At 42.2% G+C, this 13,369-nt stretch overlaps 1 protein-coding gene across 15 annotated transcripts in view; it reads left to right on the top strand.

The window, feature by feature from the left end:
• The window catches only part of LIMCH1 (LIM and calponin homology domains 1), a 320,528-nt gene that overhangs the window by 120,664 nt on the left and 186,495 nt on the right, over positions 1-13,369 (top strand). For all 15 annotated transcript variants that reach the window (XM_059672538.1, XM_059672529.1, XM_059672500.1 and 12 more), the window contains exon 2: positions 6,332-6,402. In XM_059672538.1, the coding sequence (XP_059528521.1) occupies positions 6,332-6,402 (71 nt within the window). The remainder of the gene's footprint in view (positions 1-6,331; positions 6,403-13,369) is intronic.

Raw genomic sequence — 13,369 nt, 5'->3', positions numbered from 1 at the left:
CTCTTCCTTTAAAACCATCAAAGTTTTGATAAATCATCCATTCATTGATTGTTTTGATATGACACTTACATGTCCTTCCAACAAATATTTTGGTTAGTAATGGGAATGAATTAACCCTAAACCATAGAGCAGGGGGAAGAGTCTGATATCGGACTTTCCTGAAAGGCACCCAGGATATAGTTGGTGACATAATTGCCAACATAAGTACTTTTGAGGATCCCCTTGAAGGGGGAGATTCATTATGCCCCCCTTAAAATCATGGGGTTATCTCATAGTTTTGCCCATGTGCTACAGTTAGTTTTTTGGTGTTTTGTTGCTGTTGTTTGTTATTTACTTGTTTTTTTGTTGTTGTTGATTTTGTTTTTTTTTTAATCCTCACCTGAGGATATTTTTTTCCACTGATTCTTAGAGGGACTTATTGGAAGGGAGGGAGGGCAGGTCAGAGAGATAGAGATAGAGATAGAGATAGAGATAGAGATAGAGATAGAGATAGAGATAGAGATAGAGATAGAGATAGAGATAGAGATAGAGGCAGGGAGAGAGAGAGGGGGAGAGAGAGGGGGAGAGAGAGAGAGAGAGAGAGAGAGAGAGAGAGAGAGAGAGAGAGAGAAATGAGAAACACAGAGAGACACATTGATTGGTTGCCACCCGCACATACCCCGACCAGGATGGAATCTACAACTCAGGTACGTGCCCTTGACTGGGAATCAAACCTGTGACCCTTCAGTTTGTGGGCCGATGCTCTAACCACTGAGAAACTCAGGCCATGGCTGCTCATTTGTTTTTATGTTGAATGCCTTCAGGGAACTGTAGGAGCTTTGGCTTTTGCTGTGCGTGAGATGGGAAGGTATTGGGAGTTTTGAGTACAGTAGTGGCAAGATCTAACTTTACAGGATTACCCTAGCTACGGTGTTGAGAATAGATAGAAGGGAGGTTGAAGGTGAAAGCAGTGAGGGTATTCAGAGAGTCTTAGCTAGGTATAAGATGATGCAGTAAGGTGGTAGAGAGAAGGCAGTGAGAAGTGATTGGGTTCTTGCTAAATTCTGAAGGGAGAATCAACAGGATTGGTTGGTAGGTATGCTTGGGTGTGAAAGATCAGGATTAAGCAAGACTAAGCAGAACAATTGCAAGAATGGAGTTGAAAGGATTAATTGATCAAATGGGTGAGGATCAGCAAGGTGTGGAGAGAAGAATTTGGGGGGATGACAAAGTGCTCCTGACATTTCATTCTGCTCTTCCCTGCTAGCCTCTGAATGCTCCTGAACTCGGGCTTCTCTCCATCTACCCCATGACCCAGGAACCCATCTCTGGCTCTTTTATCGCTCTACTAATATTTCCATCCTGCTCTGTGTCCTTGGAGAGTGATCCCAATGTGATGGCTTGGCCGGTATCTTGTCTGGAAGGTTCCTGAGAGTCCTCAGTTAGTCAGGATCCAGGTGGGATGGTTAGTGAAGAGTTTGGCAGTCACTTTTCACTTCCCCGGCTCATGCACTTGGGAGATGGTAGTTGATTCTTGGCAGCTATTTTTTTTATAGCAATGGATTATACTGTCATGAAGGGAACAGTAATTAGCATTCTCTGGAGTTAAATATACAATGTTCGATATTGTAAACACATCATAAAGATGATGCGGAGAGGAGTTGTTGAGAAAGGCCATCCAAAATCTCAATTCCAAATGGGAGGTCTTACCTTTCTGATTTGTAACTTAGTTTAGTAAATTTAGTAAAAATTACTCTGTATATGAATCACATGGATGTCTTTTTAAAATGCTGGTTCTGATTAAGTAGGTCTTGGGAGGAGTGGGAGAAATGAGAGTGGTTTTTAATATTTATTTTAGGTGAAGATGCTGCTGCTGGCTTAAGGACCAGACTTTTTAGTGGCAACCTCCTGGTTGAATTTCTGGAGTCTATTCAGAATAGCTGTTGATCTTCCTAACAAAGATCCAGGTGGCTCTGCACTCAGTGACCTGGGCTTAGAAGAATGGATGGCATTTGATCAGTGGAGAGCAATGTGAAGGCTATGCTAGGACCTAACGGACGGACACATGAAACGGGGGAGGGAAAGAAGAAAAGGATGGGGAACAAAGGTGGGAATAAGCACCTTCCTCCAAATGCATGGTGCCTATTTCCGTCTCCACATTGGGAGTCTAGGTCCACAGTAGTCGGCAAACTGCGGCTCGGCAAACCGCGGCTCTTAAGCCACATGCGGCTCTTTGGCCCCTTGAGTGTGGCTCTTCCACAAAATACTGGCTCTTCCACAAAATACCGACTTCTGCGCATGGGCCACGAAGTTTCAATCGCACTGTATGTGCGCGCCCGCACGTGGTATTTTGTGGAAGAGCCACACTCAAGGGGCCAAAGAGCCACATGTGGCTCGCGAGCCGCGGTTTGCCGACCACGGGTCTAGGAGATTGAATTTAATCAAACTGCAAGTTGGAGCATTTTGATTTGCATGCTGACATTGGATTATTAAATCAACTCTACTTGAAATTTTTTAGTGACTATGCATCACATGCAAGACAATTTTAAATAGTATATGGGCCTTTTAGGTGGTCTGTGTCCACCAATATTTTCTTATAATCTTAATAGTTATGTTACCTTCTATTGATGGTAAAAGTTCAGATATCTGCTTCCTTCACCAGTCTTTGAGCTTTCTGTATATGGTGGTCGTGTCTCATTTGAGTTTCTATCTTTAGGCCCCATTCATCACCATTGCTCAATAAATGGAGAAGGGCCTCGGTTATCTTAGCCAGAAATTCTGTAACAAATGTAGCTAAACTATCTTAGGTTCTCAATGTCAGCACCATTTGCACTAGAACATACTTTCAACAAAAATGTAAAGAATGACCTGGGGAAAAATGTTTTGAAAGCCTTCTAGTCACTTCTTGGTGAAAAGAGGTTAGTTTTATAGAAAATATTAGTGATATTTTGAGAATATAAATAGGACTAATAGATTCAGGAAAGCAAATACTAAAGTGTTTAAAATTTGTGTTTAAAATCTTAGCTTTTAAAAGGGCATCTTTATTAATTTCTTTATTTTGGAGAAAAAGGTATTTGCAAAAAGTAAAGAACTACTTTTTATTTATTTTGTCACTTCCCCTCAAATAAGAGTAAGAGGATTCTAACAAAGGAATTTCCTTCCTTCCTTATTTTTTCTAGGCAGTCTATTATATTGGCTTGTGAATTGCCTTTTTAGTGGAAGTGGTAATGATGTTTTATAATAGAACTGGAACTCTGGTTTGCAAGGAAGAGTTGGGACCATTTAGTTTTCTTAGACTGCTCTTTAAAAAACAAACAAAAAAAAAACCCAAAAAAATTCTGCCTCATTTTGTGATGATTAAAGTAATATGTATTAATTGTAGAAAGTTTTAAGAAAATAGGGAAATATTTAAAGAAGAAAATAAAAATCACATCCAATTCTGAGATAACATGTTGACATTCCCCACCCCAACCCCCCTCCTCTTCCTGCCTCCCTCTGTCTCTCTATGTCTGGTAATGTCTTTGGTTTTGGAAGCAGGGTACTGTTGGCCAAATAGAATGAATTGTATTCTTTCCTCTTCAGTTGTATGGAAGAGTCTGTGTAGGACTGCATTATTTCTTCCTCAAGTATCCTATATAATAAAGAGGTAATATGCAAATTGACCATCACTCCAACACACAAGATGGCCACCACAAGATGGCCAGCAGGGGAGGGCAGTTGTGGGTGACCAGGCCTGCAGAGGACAGTAGTTGGGGGGGGGGGACCAGGCCAGCAGGGGAGGGGGGGCCAGGCCTGCAGGGGAGAGCAGTTAGGGGTGACCAGGCCTGCAGGGGAGGGCCGTTAGGGGTGACCAGGCTGGCAGGGGAGGGCAGTTAGGGGCAATTGGGCTGGCAGGGGAGCAGTTAGGTGTCGATCAGGCTGGCAGGGGAGTGGTTGGGGGTGATCAGGCTGGCAGGCAGAAGCGGTTAGGGGTAATCAGGCAGGCAGGCAGGTGAGTGGTTGGGAGCCAGCAGTCCTGAATTGTGAGAGGGATATCTGACTGCTCATTTAGGCCCAATCCCACCAGGACATCTCTCGCCCCCCCACCCCCCCACTCGCATGAATTTTGTGCACTGGGCCTCTAATTTTGTATAATTTACCAGGCAAGCCATCTGGGCCTGGCATTTTTGAGGGGTGTGGAGGGGAGGAAAGGTTATTTGTTCCTTTGCTGAATGAACTTGATTGTTTGTACAAGGAATTTTTTGGGTTCATCTAAGTTGGTGAATTTATTGCCACAAATTTATTTATACTATTTCTTTGTTATCCTTTTCATGTCTGTAGAATATGAAATGAGGTCATCTCTGTCTTTCCTGATGGATAATTTGTGTTTTTCTGATTTTGGCTAAAAACCAGAGATTATTAATTTTATTAGCTGAAGATTTATCAGACTGGCTGAAGGTTTACCATTTTATTGCTTTCAAAGAAACAGCTTTTTATATTATTGATTTTTCTCTATTGCCTTTTGGTTTTCTATTTGATTGATTTCAACTCTGGTATAAAGTATTTTTTCATGTTTCTTCCTGCCTAATTTGGGTTTCATTTGCTTACGTGGAAGCAGAATTCATCGATTTGAGATGTTCTTTTCTGATTTAGATGTTTTGTGTTATATATTTTCTCCAAATACTACCTTAGCATCTTTTCATACATTTTTATATTGCCATATTCCTTCACTACAGAATACATTCTAATTTCTTTTGGTTCCTTCTTTAATCAATGGGTTGTTTAGAATTGTATTACTTAGTTTAAAATTAGTTATGGATTATTACGGAAATATTTCTGTTGTTAATTTCTGCTTTAATTTCTTTGTGACCAGTCAGATAACATACGTTTTTATGAATTGAATTCTTATAAGTTTATGGAGATTTGTTTTTTAACCCAAAAATTGATCTATTTCAAGAAATTTTCATTGTGAACCTAAGAAGAGAAATGTGTATTCTGCTTTGTGAATTGGAGTATACTAGAAATGTCAATTAACTTCATTTGGTTAATAGTGTTGTTCAACTCTTCTTTATCCGTATTGATTTTCTGTCTGGTTGTTCTATCAGTTTTCAAAAAGAGATATTACATCTCTGACTCTAGTTGTGAATTTGTCTATTTCTCCTTGCAGGTTCATCTATTTTGGCTTATGTATTTTGAAACTTTTTAAAAAATTAGGTATAAAATGTTTAGGATTATTGTGTCTTACTGATGAGCTAAACCCCTTGTAATTGTGAAATGAATATCTCAGTCCTTGAATTATTCTTTGTTCTAAAAGTTCCTTTGTCTGACATTACTGTAACTTCTCCAGCTTTCATTTGATTAGTGTTAGCATGGTATATCTTATTCTATTCTCCTATTTAACCTATTTCTATTTTATATTTAAAGCTCATTTCTTATAAGCATCATATAGTTGAATCTTGCTTTTTTATCCAATCTGACAATTTCTGTCACTTAATTGGGGATGTTTGGGCCATTTATATTTAATGCACTTATTGATATAGATAGGTTTAAGTCTACAATATTACCATTTGCTTTCTATTTATTACATGTTCTATATTCCTTTTTTTTTTGCCTTTTTTATTGTTAGAGTATTTTTATGATTTCTTTTTATCTCTTTTCTTGGCTTATTGACTATAACTTTTGATTTTGCTATTTTAGAGGTTGCTTTAGCGTGTATAGTCTGCATATTTACATGGCATGTTGTAGATGACAAAGAAATAGTGAATGAACAAAGGAGTGCCCCAGTGCCTAGGCCAAAGGGCAGCTGAGAGCCAGGGGCATCAAGATTGGGCCTCAGTCCTGTGCTGTCACAGTTCATTCTTTCCCCGCCTTTATTTTCCTTTTTTACACTATGTCATTATGGATATTAGCTTTAATCTTTCTGTCTTAATGTTAGTCTGTCAAGGTTAGGGATCTGTGTCTTCCCCTCTTGCCCCTTTAACATTTTAACAAATAGATCCTTAGGTGGCACTTTCTGCAGGCTTTTTTTGAAAGTGTATGGATTGGATCCTCAGGATGAAGGAGGCTGTGGCCTTGACTTAACATGGCCAAAACAGAAGAGTAACGCTCTTATCAGGAAGAACAGATATTTTTAAAGGTAGTGAATAGAAAAAAAAAAAAAAAAACTTCAAAGAAATGCTCTAAATTTAAGATCAGCTGATCTAAGCAAAACTACACATGGAAAGGAAATTCAGACCTAACAGATTTTCCCCATTCTTAACATGCCACCGGTTGTCTCAAGGTTCTTAAGTATATATACATTTAATCACTGTGCTTCCTGATTAAAAAAGAAAAATTTATGCCTTCTTTTTCTTTTTCTTTTTTTCTTTTCCAGCAAGTAACCGGCAGGAGCTTTGGTGACAAAGATTTTCGGACAGGGTTAGAAAACGGAATCCTTCTCTGCGAGTAAGTATAGTCTGCATCCCGTTGGTTTTTATTCAAGAGAAATTATTAATGCTATTCAGTTAGTAGGTAAAACTTCCAGCGTTTTGTTTGGAATGTAATCAGTTTGAATCTGAAATTAAAAAAAAAAATCACTGGGCTAAGCAGTAAACATAAGTAGGTGAGGGAGTTGGTGTTCAGTAGGGCGGTGGGCACTGTGGCAATTTCAGATGAGATAAGGGAGGAGTATCTGGTAGCTGCTGCTCAGCTCCAACCCACTTTCATCAGGTGAGAATCTGGGCCCAGGTAATTGGATGGATGTGGACTGAATTGTGATAAAAGTCGAAGCTTTTCTCCTCTTGTCCCCCTCCCCCAACCCCCCAGACAAAAGCAGTGTGTGCCAGGTGCAAACAGTGCTTCTGTTTACTCACAGCAGCTTCAAACATGCTAGGTGATGTTCTTTGCTGGGCCTGCTCCCTGAGCTGGTTGGAATATGTTTAATTTGCGCTGCTGGCGACATTCAAATATGAACAATGACTGCAGTGTTAATGTCTATATTTTGAGCCTGGGCTCTGTCACAGGGTGCTGCTGTGATGATGGCATCAAGCACTTCCTCTGAAGTAGTTCTGGACCAAGATAAGCTAGAACCTTAATAGTCATGGTGGGTAGACACACTTCACATCCAGATTTCAAGTTTTGAATTTATTTAATAGGTTCTGTCATTTCGGTACTGGTTTTTGTTTTATTGAGGTGAGATGTATAGATATGCAACGCACAGCTCCCAAATTTACATTCTGATGAGTTTTGAAAACGGTGTACATGCATGTAACCTACACCTGATCACGATAGAGAAGAGAAAGTTCTCTCATGTCCTTCCCCTCCATCCCGACCATCTACAGAAAAGCACTGTTCTGATTTCTATCATCATAGCATCTACTTTATCTCATCTTGAGCTTTATGTAAATGGAATCACATGGAATCCACTCTTAATATTAGCAACTTCAGAATATTGTTTGGGGCCCACCCACCGGTGTAGCTGAAAGAGCATGGGTTTCGGAGCCTGAGAACTAGACACTCAGTTCCTTACTTCACCCATTAAGTGAATTGACCTCCTCTAGTCTCCCCCCTCCTCCCCCCCGCCTCTTAAGTTGGTAATCAAAGCTTTACACCTATTGCCCATTCCATATACTTTTTTCGGTGTGAACTTCAATAGGATCATGTGGATAAGGTGCCCTCCCAAATTACATTTGTATAAAAATGTTGATTATTGTGCATCATCTTCCAACACATTTCATGTCAGCATCTTTTTATTCCTGCTCCCCACTGCCTTGCTTTCTTCAAAGAGCAATTTACATCTCCTGCTAGCTGTTTCCATGCCTTCCTTCCTATGCAGTCTTCTCATACTTACACCCCTCACCAGATCATTTCCCTTTGTTAACAGAGCTCATCTCACAGGTGGGCCATAGTGGTTTAGCATCCCACCCGAGACAAGCCCAGACAGACTCTTAACACTTCCCTTGTATTCTAGCACTGGCTTCTCCAATGATTCTGTGCTTAGCCCTCTCCCAGTGTTAATGGGTTAGCCAGAATCACATCTAATTTATCCCATAGTGCTATCTTCATCTGTTGAAGTGGGTCTTTGGGACCATTTTTTTTTTTTTTACTTAACATTTGTTCCAAAGATTCTTATAGGCATCCGCCTCTCCACACCCTCCCCATGAGCATATCTGTCAGGGGATAATATCACCTGCCTGACTTTGGATTGAGGAGGCTCATCTGAAGGCAAGGATCTGGATCTAAAGACTTTGGTGCACACAGCTCAGCTGGTGTCGCTCAGTGGTTGAGTGTCAACCTATGGACCAGGTCACGGATCGATTCCTGGTCTGGGCACATGCCTGATCCCCAGTAGGGGGCATGCAGGAGGCAGCCGATTGATGATTCTCTCTCATCATTGATGTTTCTATCTCTCCCTCTCTCTGAAATCAATAAAAAATATCTATAATAATAAAAGCATGATATGCTAATTAGACCAGACATCCATATGAGAAGACTGCATAGGAAGGAAAGGAACTGGCCAATGCATCCTTCTGGACATCCTTCCTGACGGACGACCTTCCAGACAAAGCTGTGGTGGCAGCGGGGGGGAGGGGGGGGAGGCAGAGGCAGCCACAGTGGCAAAGCCCCTTGCAAGAATTTCGTGCATTGGGCCTCTAGTATATATATATTTAAATGAAGACATTGGCACACACAGGATTCATTTCTTACCTATCTGAAGACATTGAGTTAAAGGATGGATTCACCAATGTGTGCAGTGCCACTACCCATTGGCCTTTTGCAAACACATTCATGACTGCTATGGCTGTATAGGGGTGGAGAGGTAGGGTTTAAGTCTAGGCCATGGTTAGGAAATAGTATGGTTAGACAACACGGAGGCACAGATTATAGCAGGGGCCTCTTTAAATAAATAAAGGGCTTGGACTGCTGACAGCCTGGGGATGAAACTGAGGGAACTGGCCAATGCAGGATGTGGACAAATGTTACTGTCTGCGTAGGCAGGATGAAACCCAAGATAAGTGAGTTATTGTCCAAGTTCTCTAAACATGAGGAGTTGAAGGAGTCTGAGGACCAGGGCCATGTTCAGCGGGCAGCCCTGGCACAGAGTTTGCTAAGGTGGAATGAACTGAATTTGTAGCCTCAGGCAAGGAAGGCCAGTAGTATGATCCCAGCCAGAGCGTTAGAGGGAAAGCTGGGTCAGCAGCCAGTGAAACCAGATGAAAACAAATTTGTAAGTGCAGGGCCCACAGAGCAATGAGAAACAAAACATGACCCAGGAGCTGCAGGCACTGAAGGTTGGGGACGATGGAGGAAGATTTCCCCTCTCCTTTTTGGCCAGGGGTGGGGGCATGGCTACGTTTGGGGTGCTACAGACTGAGATGAGTAGGTGCATTTTGTGGGACTTGTCTCCAGAGACCAGTGTGGCCAGGAGAGGGACTTGCACTGTTCCAGGTGTGGGCATGGTGGATGGCAGAGGCCAAAAGGCAGGGAACTCAGCTTGGAGGCTCTCAGGAGAGTGAGGGTCCCCAGACAATGAGTCCAGGCAGGTTGTAGTCACCTGCCTTTGTAGAGTAGAGTACACCTGAAACCTATGTAATTTGTTAACCAATTCAACCGCATAAACTTAATAATAATAAACAAGAGTGTTTAAGGCTGTACCACTCCCTAGGACCAAAGAGTTTCATGGATGCTGGTGATTAAGGAGGTCTAACTCATAGCCACCACTCGGATAGCAACATTTAAAAATACAGGACCCCAGCCAAAAACTACGTGAATGGCGTCAGTGAAGTCTTCCTTTTGTTTAACAAACTTTTAGCTCTTTGCCTAAGTTGGATAGGCTCTAAATGTTGGTCGCAAGTGTGGAGGGACACCATGCGCTTCGTTCACTAACATTTTCCTGAGTTTTTTTAATTGCCTGGAGAAAATTCAGAGTTCTTGTTGAACTAAAGGGCATCGTCTGGGGCTGGGACCTGGTTTTCTTCTCAGCAACCTGGTTCTAAACTTACCTGTGGCCTGTGAGGACTATGCTTCATACCCATTTTACAGAGGGAAGTAGCCGAGGCACAGAGAATTACATAACTTGGCTAAAGGTTATACAGATCAGAAAGACTTGAATGCAGAAGTCTGATTTCCTAGCTTTGCTGTTCCCCACTGTCCTGTGTCCAGAGTTGGGATTTTAATGAGAGAGAAACAAAAGGTTGGGGAAGTGGAATTGGAGCCAGGAAACCTAGAGTGTGGGGAGAAGGGCAGCACAGAAGATAAGCATCGGGGCTCACTGGTGGTGGTCTTGGAAAAGTGTAAGCATCGAGGGCCTGGCTGTACTTCTTCAGATAAGAAGGCAAGTCCAGTAAGGGTGAGGTCATGAGAGTAGAGGTGGCTGTGGTCAGTGGAGGACGTAGATTTCAGTTTTCTTAAGTGGAACCATTAAAGCTAGATGGAGACAAATGAGAGTGGTGAGAGCAGCTAGTGATCCAGGGTGCCAACCAAGAGCCAGACACGGCTGAACTAAAAACTACAGTAACAGGAAAGAGAAAAGACTGGCACCTGCAGGCAGCATAGAAGATGGAATTCACCTTCAAATCCCCCGGGGAGCTCTCTTACTTCGCCTGTGAAGTGCAATGCACGTGGCTTTGCAGATGCACCCCGTGTAAACAGTAATACTTATGCTTAAACGTATAACTTACAGTAATAACAAGTAGATGCCAAATAGAATGGCAGTGGATGTGTTTTTGCTATAGCCATCTCTCTCTGCCTCTGTTGCTTTTGCCAAGTGTGTGCAGTCGAAGCTTGGGAGGTTAATGCTCAAATGATGTGAGCCCTCCACTGAGCACTACAGGTCTGGGGTCAAAGTGTGACAAAGCTGCAAACGTGTGACAATGGTCATGCTGTTAGAAATGTTAATGAAATACTGATTATGTCCTTGAGGGCTTCAGGGTTCAAAAGAAAGTTTGCAAAGAACCATTCCCTACGGAAGCCCTGGCCATACTGAGCCGCTACTTCCCTGCCCCCAGATCAGACTCCTTTGAAATAACGCCAGAAAGGGAAGTTTCTGACTTGTTTTCCTGGCTCTAACTTTATTGTTTAGATAGAACACTATGGAATTCCATCTGGATCAGGTGTTGGCAGATCATGACCCTTGGTCTGTTTTTGCACTGGCCTTCCTCCTTGCAAAGAATGGCTTTTACATTTTTAAAGGGTTGTAAACAAAACAAAAACAAGAGTTTGTATGTAGATCATAGAGCCTAAAATATTTACTATCTAGTAAGAGAAAAAGTTTGTCAGCCTATAAGTACTATGGAATTCATTTTAGATACAAATTGTTTAACCCTGTAAAGTTAAATAATTGTGAGTTTGGGCAGTGCAAAAATGCTATTTAGTTAAATCACTTTTTAGGTTTTCTCAGGAATTTCTTTATAATGCCCTCCCCCCCCCGCCAGCTCTGACTTTTTATTTTGAAATTTTTAAACTTATAAAAAATTTGAAAGAATAATGTAAAGATTACCTATATATCCTGCCACTAAATACAGTTATTATCATTTTGCCACAATTGCTTTATATATGCATGAAACTCGTGCATGGGGAGGGGGTGGTGCCCCTCAGCCCAGCCTGCACCCTCTTCAATCTGGGATCCCTCTCACAATCTGGGACTGCTGGCTCCCAACCGCACCTACCTGCCAGCCTGATCACCCCCTAACCACCCCCCTGCCAGCCAGATTGACGCCTAACTGCTACCCTGCCGGCCCGGACGCCCCCCAATGCCCTCCCCTGCTGGCCATCTTGTGGCTGTGGGAGCCGCTATCTTTGTAATGGCATGAGGGTCAAATAACATATTCCCTCTTTATTAGATAGGATAACAAAAGCCACTGCAACTCCTTTAATGAGACAGATTCAGGAACCCTTGGGTTGAATCCTATGAAATGTTGTATTAGTAGACCAAATCAGTCAGAAAATATGATTTCATAGGATTCAACCTAGTAGACAGTCCAGATTTTGAATTTGCCTCCTGTGTGTCCTTGGACAAGTTACCTAACCTCTCTGAGTACCAGTTTTCTCATCTATAAAAACAGATATAATGGTGCCTAATTCATAGGGGTGTTCTGAGGATTAAATGGATTGGTAATGTGTATAAAACTCTCTTCAGTGCTTGGAACATAACAGACACTTAAATGTTAACTTTCCCTCTTTTGTCTATGAAATGGGGGAAGTATTGCCTCATTAGGTCCCTGAGAGATTCCAGTGAGAGAGAACTTGAAAGTGCTCAGCAGTGTCTGGCTATTGGTTGGCACCTGGATCACCAGCTGCTCTCATCATTATTTTGGAAATAGGCCCCAAATCAGTTATGAACATGACATAGTCAATGGAACTCTGTGTCACTGTGTGCCCATCAGCTCTCTGCTAGGGCTGCCAGCAAGCCACAGGATGGCCGAATTGGGATTTCACTTCCTCGCTTTTCTTGCCTAGCCTGTGATCAAACACTGGGCAAGAAAGTTTGGGTCCCTTACAAGCTTGGTCATCTGTATGTAATGAGCTTTAGCTGGCAGGGCTAGAGGCCTAGAGTGGTTGTTTTGAAAACAGTAACCTTGACCTCTGTGGTGATGTCATTTCCTCCTGCTCCCTCCAGTCTGCTGTGGCTTCTTTCTTTGAGAAGCTGTTCCAGGCCCTCCAGGCTGAGTTGGTGGATTCCTCGCTGGCTTCTGAGCACGTCTCCTGCTAGCATTTAACTTCACCTCTTTGTCCCACATCTGCTTCCTGTACCAGATCGAAAGCTCCCTGAAGGCCCTTTCTATTTCTCTTTGAATTTCCCTCACTGGGCACTGGTGTAGCACATAATACATCTGTTACAAACACTTATTGAATAAGTCAATACCAGTAGTATGAGTTCTCCCTAGGCTACCTAATCATCAGTGGCCTTAACTTTCTCCCAATCTTAGCTGTCATTCTCAATACTATCCTCTGTCTCTGTCCCCTCCCTCTTCTCTCTCACACACACACACACACACACACACACACACACACACACACACACACACACATTTTACATAAGGATGGACCCATCCTTAAAGACTCAGCGATTGAGGGCTGGAAATATCTGCTTTCTTTATGTGTAAGGTGCCCTGTGACAGTGCTCTCCCTGGAGTCACAGAGGTGAACTTAGGGGTTTGTTCTGTAGACACATTTTCACGGAGTGCAAAGTCTGAGTATGTGAGTCTGCAAATAAGTGACCAATAAAGAATGCTTTAGTGGATTTTTGTCTCAGCTCTTATGTTGCTGAAATGATTTTCGGAAGATAAGCAATCTGTTGGCAAACACTTGTTTACATCATCGCTGATGAATGAGCTGCTTATTCTCAGAAGGAGGGTTTGTCTTGGATTCTTGTCCTGATTTCAGCTTGAGATTTGGTGTGCCACAGATATGTGCAAGTCGCTGGGATGGGCTG

Source organism: Myotis daubentonii, chromosome 1 (genome assembly GCF_963259705.1).
Source record: "Myotis daubentonii chromosome 1, mMyoDau2.1, whole genome shotgun sequence".
NCBI classification, from domain to species: domain Eukaryota; kingdom Metazoa; phylum Chordata; class Mammalia; order Chiroptera; family Vespertilionidae; genus Myotis; species Myotis daubentonii.
Note: the sequence above shows the minus strand (reverse complement) of the source record. Positions and strands in the feature narration are given on the sequence as shown.